The sequence below is a fragment of the Mandrillus leucophaeus genome, unplaced genomic scaffold, assembly GCF_000951045.1.
Source record: "Mandrillus leucophaeus isolate KB7577 unplaced genomic scaffold, Mleu.le_1.0 Scaffold3, whole genome shotgun sequence".
Taxonomy (NCBI): domain Eukaryota; kingdom Metazoa; phylum Chordata; class Mammalia; order Primates; family Cercopithecidae; genus Mandrillus; species Mandrillus leucophaeus.
The window spans coordinates 6,203,563-6,212,053 of record NW_012103142.1 but is presented as its reverse complement, the minus strand read 5'-3'; the positions used below and the strand labels follow the sequence as shown (position 1 = coordinate 6,212,053).

Here is an 8,491-nt window from a genome sequence, read left to right as displayed (position 1 = left end):
TCTTCAATCTTGCTTCTTTCTTGGCTTTCTCTCTCTTTTTTTTTTTTTATGTTGAGACAGAGTCTTGCTCTGTCACCCAAGCTGGAGTGCAGTGGCGCGATCATGGCTCACCTCACTGCGGCCTCAGCCTCTCAGGCTCAAACAATTCTCCCACCTCAGCCTCCCAAGTTGCTGGGATTACAGGTGTGCACCAACAGCCCTGGCTAATTTTTTGTAGAGACAGGGTTTCATCATGTTGCTCACGCTGGTCTCGAGCTCCTGGGCTCAAGCGATCTACCCTCCTCGGCCTCCCAAAGTGCTGGAGTCACAGGCATGAGCCACTGCGCCTGACCTTGGCTTTCTCTTCCTTGAATTTTTTTATCCTTGTATCACAGCTATGTGTATTATCTACTAATGTTTTCAATTCATTTCTTCTTTCTTTCTTTGTGCTCTTGTTGCTCTGTTCTTCTTTTCAATCCCTCTCTTGTCACAATATTCTGCTTTCTTCCTTCTGTATTTAAATAAGAAAATTCTGTCCAAGCATAAAAACTACACCAGAAGGAATAAAATGATGGATTCATAACACCAGGTTTAGAAACTTTTTTTTGACCATCTGGAATTATTTTTGAATAGTGGGAAAAACACTTCAAAGAAACTGTCCCTTGCTTCACTTTTAGAAGGAACTGAGTTTCCAAATGTATGATCTACACTGTTAAATGCTCCTCTTTTCACTGGGTCATACATTTTATAATTTTAGTGATGCAAGTGAAGTAGTCATTATCTTTTTCCTTTATTGGTTCACCGGCTGCTTTCCATGATGTTTTAAAACCACTGCTTTATGAGCTGCTTTGATGTGTCTCTGTGTAGCTTTGTATCTTACATGGCTAAGTCCAAGACCTGCATAATGATCCTGATTCTTCCAGTCCTTGGAATCCACTGTTTTCAGCATGAGAAACACTAAATGCAATTCTTCCTCTTCTTATCCTCCAGTTCAGAGGTCAGAGCAAGGGTGATAGCAGTGCCCTGGCCAGGATGGCAGTTAGCACCAGGCCTGCAGGAATAATGGTTCCCATCCTGGGTGGAGGGCACTGCGTTACTTTTCAAACTTGACCTCCCTGTTCAAGCCACACACTTTGGCACTACGAAGACCAGGGAACCTGCACACAGAGATGACCAATAACCACTTCCAGAAGGAGCCTTCTTGCTGTGGCCATTTCTTTCAAACTTTCAATAAGCAGGTCACTTTAATTTTATACAAACTTTTTCAGAAAATGGAAAAAGAAGGAATACTTCCCCCCACCCTCCGTTCATTCTGAGACATTAATGCCAAAAACACAGACAAGGTCAGTATGAGAAAGGAAAATTATAGGCTCTCTCCCTCACCAATACAGTTCCCGAAAATCTTAAACAAAACTGTAGCAAACTGAACTTGAGTGGCTTTTAAAAAGATAATTACACCATGACCAAGTTGAGTTTATCCCAGAAACGTTAGGACAGTTTTAGAAAGTCTAAAAATGTCATCTATCACATTAACAGACTGAGGAGCAAAATTCTATAAGCATCTCAATCAATATGTGCAGAAGACAATTTTTCAAAACTCATTCATAACTTTAAAAAATATATCTTGGTACTAAACTAATCTGATCGAAGATATATTTAAAACTTACAAAAGCATCCAACTAAATCGGGGAAATGTTAGAAACATTGTCTTCTAAACCAGGATCAAAATTAGGATGCCAACTACAACCGTGTTTATTTAAGGATACATGGTAATCCTAATCAGTGCAAAAAAAGGCAAAAATTTTAATTACAACAGGGGCTGGAATGAGATGTAGTGGCCAGAGCATATGAAATGGCACACAGGAGCCTAACACAGGCAGCCATGGAGAAGATGAAAATTAAATTATACCCTAAGAGAAGCACTAAATATAAAGGGAAATAGATAATGAGAATTGTATTCTTTTTATATTCTCAACACTACTCTGCAGGAAGTTTTTTCAGTTAACATATTTTGTGAATAAACAAAGTAAAATTGGGCAGGATGGGAAAAGATTTAATTTATGAAAATAAAAGTACTTCTACAAACCTGAATTTTCTTTAGTACCACTGGCGTTTCCTGATCCCATACATGGTTTAATCCTCCATCAGTAATATATGCTTTACATGCTGTTACCATTTGATTTGTTACCTAAAATAAATACAGGTACAAAATAATTATATGTAAAAAGAGAAATAATATTTATATATAAATTTCAAACCACAAGCACAAAAACATGATAAAGAGTAAACCTATGGGCCAAGTGCAGTGGCTCATGCCTGTAATCCCAGCACTTTGGGAGGCCAAGGTGGGTGGATCACTTGAGCCCAGGAGTTCAAGGCCAGCCCGGGAAACAGAATGAGACTCTGTCTCTAAAAATAAAAAATAATAATAATAACATTAAAAAAAAACTAGAGAACTTGAAATTGGAATTTTCATTCTCAGAATTTTAAAAGAAATTCTATTGATGAACTGAACATCAATTGGTACAAAAATGAAGAGCAAATGAGTGAGCCAGAAAAGGGCAAAGACGGAAGAAAAAAATTAAGAGAAATGGAAGTTAGATGCAAGGGGAGAGAATAAATTGAATGGGTAGGTGTGTTAGTCCATTTACACTGCTATCAAGGAACACCTGAGAATGGGTAATTTATAGAGAAAAGAGGTTTATTTGGCCCACAGCTCTGTAGGCTGTACACGAAGCATAGCACCGGCATCTGCTTCTGATGACGGCCCCAGGAAGCTTACCGTCATGGTCGAAAGCAAAGTGGGAACTGGCCTTGTATGAGAGCAAGCAAGAGAGAGATGTCAGGATCTTTTAAACAATCAGCTGTTGCATGAACTCATTACCACAGGGAGGGCACCAAACCATTCATGAGGGATCTACTCACATGACCCAGACACTTCCTGCCAGGCTCCATCTCCAACACTGAGGATCACATTTCAACATGAGATTTGGAGGGGACAAATATCCAAACCATATCAGTGAACTAGGAATAATCCAAGGCAAAAGAGGACTGTTTCCCAGGAATAAAGAGAAAGGAGGCCAGGTGCAGTGGCCCACGCCTGTAATCCCTGCACTTTGGGAGGCCGAGGCGGGCAGATCATGAGGTCAGGAGATCGAGACCATCCTGGCTAATACAGTGAAACCCCGTCTCTACTAAAAATACAAAAACTTAGCCGGGCATGGTGGCAAGCACCTGTAGTCCCAGCTACTTGGGAGGCTGAGGCAGGAGAATGGCATGAACCCAGAAGGCAGAGCTTGCAGTGAGCCAAGATCGCACCACCGCACTCCAGCCTGTGTGACACAGCGAGACTCCATCTCAAAATAAAAAAAAAAAAAGAAAGAGAAACGAAAGTCTTTGGATTGAGACAACTCAGCAAGTGTAGAATGAGATGAATGTAAAAGAAAAAGTTTGAGATTTTAGAAATTCAAAGATAAAGAAAAAATCCTAAAAGATTCCTGGGAGAATAAAACCAGTTACCTACAAAGGAAACAAGAATCAGATTAGCACCAAGCTTCTCATCAACAATATTGAATACTAGACAATGATTGAGCAATATCTTCAACTTCCCAGGAGACAATGATGTCGAATTTAAAATCCAAGTCACACCAGCATCTGAGTGATCACACAAAATGAAAGTGATTCTCAAACATGTAGAAATCCAGGAAGTTCGCCACCCTGAAACCCTCTCTGAAAGAACTTTTTTCAGCAAAAGAAATAATGAATCCAAGAAGGAAAAAGATGTGGGAATCACAAAACAGTGGTGATCAATAAATTAGCAATACTTGGATTTTAGTCTGAATACTTGTTGATTCACAATGTTGAAAAAAATGTTAAGAATAATATGGAACTGTTAAAAAAAAGTATTCAGTGATACTTGCATAGCAAGAGACTTTATTCAGGACCCTTGTGATAGGTATAGGGACCACTGAAATGGGATCTTGCAGCGGGAAAGAGAGATTGCGCTCAACTCTGAACACAGTGTGGGCAAGCAGGAATGTACAGCCAAGGGGCAGGATGGGGGTCAGTGGGTGGAAAATTATTAAGAGGAAACATCAGAGGTAAGGGGGATTTTGGCTAAACTGACCTAACAGGATTCTTGCTGAAGACAGGCCAAAGTGATCTGACAACACCTGGGGGGTCGGGGAGAATGAAAACCTGATCAGATATCTAGAGTCATCAGATATCGAGAATGGGCGGTTCTTGCTAAACTGACTTAGCAGGGTTCTTTGCTCAAACTAGATTTTACTAGAAAGTGCACAGATGGGCCTACCAGAAGATTCAGAAGCCAAGCAAAGAATCTTTCTCAGAACTAAAAATGATCTCAATGTGGGACATATATGACAAGAATGAGAGAGACTGGTAAAGAGGAAGGATTCTGAGAGTCTTGTCGTATTTAGGACATAGTGATTAAACCTATACTTTGCTTTTTAAAAAAACTTAAAATGTGACTGTGACTTTATATATTTAGTTGTGCTTGAATAATTTAGAAATAAACTCTATTCATGTGGGGTTTTTTTCCTGTTGTTGGGTCTTTTGTTTGTTTGTTTGTTTTTTGAGACAGGGTCTTACTCTCTTGCCCAGGCTGGAGTGCCATGGTGTGATCACAGCTTACCACATTCTTGAACTCCCAGGCTCAAGGGATCCTCCTGCGTCAGCCTCTGGAATAGCCAGGACTACAGGCACACACCACCATGCCCAGCTAACTTTAAAACATTTTTTTTTGTAGAGCCAGGGTCCCCCTATGTTGCCCAGGTTGGTCTCAAACTCATGAGCTCCAGCGATCCTCCCACCTTGGCTTCCCAAAGCGCTGGGATTACAGCCTGAGCCACCACGCCTGGTCTCATGTGTTGCTTGAGTAATTTTTCAAATTATTTTAAATAATTAACCATGTGGTGCTACACAGGAAGATTTTACACAAAATATAGTGCTGATGGGAGTAGCTAAAGAAGCACTGTTAATAGTAAACACACTACTATCTCTTGGGTAGAATCAAAACTATTTGAAATGAATAAATTAAAAAGCCACCAGGCACATTTTCTTTAAGTATTGGGGCTTACACCTGATAAACAGAAGAGTACCAATTACTCCCTTCAATTAAGTACAACCGAGTCCAGTCAGCGCCTTTCTCTTCTTGCCCACTGGAAGTACTAAAACTCTGAGAGGCGCTCAGGCTTCCCAGTTCCCTTCCTAGGGCTCGGAAGGAAAGATTTGCTAACTTTTTCACAGGATAACATGTAATTTCCTCCCACAGAAACTTACCTTGATAAACAATGAGGTCATTCTCTCTGAGATATTATAATACCTTGACACACGGTGAATCATTCTGATGGCATTAATCAAATTTTGTATTCCATGTGCCATGGAAACCTAACATTGAAACAAATTAAGTGAATTCCATCATATGCATATAGTTTTAATAACCAATATTCTATAATACTCAAAACTCTAAACATGCACAAAATAGTACAGCATTTTAATCTTAAAGTCAAATTTTACTAAATGCAATGCAGTATTCTAGACTAGACCCTGGAACAGATAATAGGACATTAGTTTTGACAAACAAAGGTAATACAAGATGTTAACAGGAGAAACTGGGTAAAGAGAATTCTGCGCTATCATTGCAACTTTTCTGTAAATCTGCACTTAAAAGTTTATCTAAAATTAAATTTTAGAGGTGAGAGCAATTTTAAGGTTAATAGTTCATTCTGCTTTTTTTAAAGGTGAAGAAACTGGTACCTTGAGGGGTAAAGTGACTTTCTTATGGTCAGAAACCTAGCTAAAATAGAAATCAGACTAGCACTCACTTTCTTTTATGCAACTCAGTTCACCTTTTAGCAATCCTACCAAGTGCCATTAGGCTCTGAAGATACTGGAAGAAATCCAAACCTCTTCGTGAGTAGCTCACAGCAGAGTGGAAGAGATAAACACAAACAAGTAAAACAAGTAGAACAAGATAGAGCAAAGCAGAACAAGAACAACAAGGATATAAAACAATCGCAAACATAAACTGAATGCTTACTATATTCCAGGCTAAGAGCATTAGCATGTTATCCTAAGATATGCTGACAATAACCATGAAAGGTAGGTTTGATTACATCAGATATAAAACATCACTGATTGTAAGACTGCACCATTATTTTCTGTGCTATTGAGAAAGAAAAAAGACACCCAAGACGAGGAATCTAACTCCTACACAATACTAGGCCACCAGTGGGCCCTCCCTGTTAAGGTAAGCATGAAATAAACCAACCATGGAGAAAAAGAGAGAAACAAAATGTACATACTACCAGGAGGAGGAAAGAAACCAAGCTTCTTTGAGAATGTATGCACAGCTACTCAACTGCAGTCTGAATTCATACGAATGGTACCAAAATCAAAAACAAAACAAAACAAAAAAAAACACCCTCAAGGGCAGAACTAATAATATAAGGTAGTATCAAGTCACAACCACAATTCATAAAACCTAACTGACTAAAGTATGTCCTAAGTTCAGAGATACTAAAATGTGAAAAAATGTCTTAGAATCTGTAAAATAAAGTGTCAGGCCTCTGAGCCTAAGCTAAGCCGTCATATGCCCTGTGACCTGCATGTATATACATCCAGATGGCCTGAAGTAACTGAAGAATCACAAAAGAAGTGAAAATGGCCTGTTCCTGCCTTAACTGATGACATTACCTTGTGAAATTCCTTCTCCTGGCTCATCCTGGCTCAAAATCTCCCCCACTGAGCACCTTGTGACCCCCCGCCCTACCCGCCGGAGAACAACCCCCTTTGACTGTAATTTTCCACTACCCACCCAAATCTTATAAAACGGCCCCACCCCTATCTCCCTTTGCTGATTCTCTTTTCGGACTCAGCCCACCTGCACCCAGGTGATTAAAAAGTTTTATTGCTCACACAAAGCCTGTTTGGTGGTCTCTTCACATGGACGGGAGTGAAAGAAAGCATTATCACTGTTCCCATTTTACAAATGAGAAAACAGAGAGGTAGAGAAGTTAAGTCCCTTGCCTAAGATCCAGCAGCTGCAAGTTACCTAGTAGAGATTCTGAGACCCTGCTTGTAACCATGATGCAAATCACTACAGAAGAACAGACAAAGCCAACGGCATCCCTGTCTTCAAGGAAATTTCCTTTTAATTGATGGGACAAGATAAAATATATAAGACTTTTTTTATTGGCAATGGAAGAAATACAGCCAAGAAAAACAACTACTGATTAGTGTATGGTATGTCCTAGACGTGGGGTGTCACTACGGAATAATTAAATCAGTTTTATGTGGCTTACGGAAATTAACATCATTACTTTATAGTTAACCTTGTATGTCAGAATTCCTATTATATATGGTATCTGTAGATCAAAAAGATCCTAATAAAAATATGCCTAGAAGGAGTCCCTTCCACTTTTGCTAAGCCATGTCTACAAAGACCACTAAACTCCAATAAAGAGGGCTCAGGGATGGCATCAAATGGGTCCTTCAGGAAAATGTCCTTCATCTGAACTTTAAACATCATTATTTATAATAGTGGCTCCCTGAGTGCACTGCTGTTGTCCATCTATACACAGTGTTCAGATATCTTATATGTGAAACATATAATAGTAAGATATGCCTAAAGCGCAATACCAGGGTGATAAAAAAAAAATGAAACATACATAAAACTTATGAAGCAGAAATGGAAGCATGAATCCCCTACACTTTTCCTACCCAAATGACAGTTATGAACTAAACAGCAATTGCTGGTTACTTTTAATCAGAATAAAGAAAATGAGGGGGAAAAGGAGTTGTTGAAAGTACAGATATAGTGGGTGTATGAGTGGGAAGCAATTATATGACTCAATACTATTAGTACTTCTGTCATTTCTAAAGGTAATGCTTGAAACCTTCCTACATGAGAGAATATAAAAAGCTCAACAACAACAAAATAACAATAATAAGGTACATCCATGGTTAGGGTAATCGAACAAAGTTTTTTAAAATTACTAGGATGAAAAAAACGTAAGAACTAAGTGATTTTTAAATTATATGAATTAAAACAAGTCTTTTGAATCAAGAAGTTGAAATCAGTATACCTTAAAATTTGGAGTCTTGATAGCAATAAAGAGTATTCTATCTTTCTTTCGAGTTTACTTTTTATACTGAAAAGCTTTAAATATATAGAAAAGTACAGAGAATAATATAATGACCACCTACTCCCATCACCAGATTTGACAAGTGTGAACATTGTGCCATAGTCACTTCCTCTATTATTTTTCACATCAAGAGCTACTTGCAGTAACCCTGGAGCAGGCTTTAGGTATTATGTGTATTTCATATTTGCATCTTCAAATCTTGTGAGCAATCCGAAATGCTTGTGACATGTAATAATTTTAATTCTTCTTGGACAGAAATTTTAATTGCTCGTATTGTAAAGTTGGGGAATTAAGTCATTGAGCTACCAAGTAAGCCAAGCAACAGCCCCATTTCTCCAACACCA

General features: G+C 38.8%; 1 protein-coding gene across 1 annotated transcript in view; it reads right to left on the bottom strand.

The window, feature by feature from the left end:
• Positions 1-8,491, bottom strand: part of DNAH8 (dynein, axonemal, heavy chain 8) — a 349,054-nt gene that overhangs the window by 300,630 nt on the left and 39,933 nt on the right. The window contains exons 11-12 of the mRNA XM_011986894.1: positions 5,281-5,388; positions 2,066-2,167 (exon numbers count right to left, since the gene is read on the bottom strand). Of these exons, the coding sequence (XP_011842284.1) occupies positions 2,066-2,167; positions 5,281-5,388 (210 nt within the window). The remainder of the gene's footprint in view (positions 1-2,065; positions 2,168-5,280; positions 5,389-8,491) is intronic.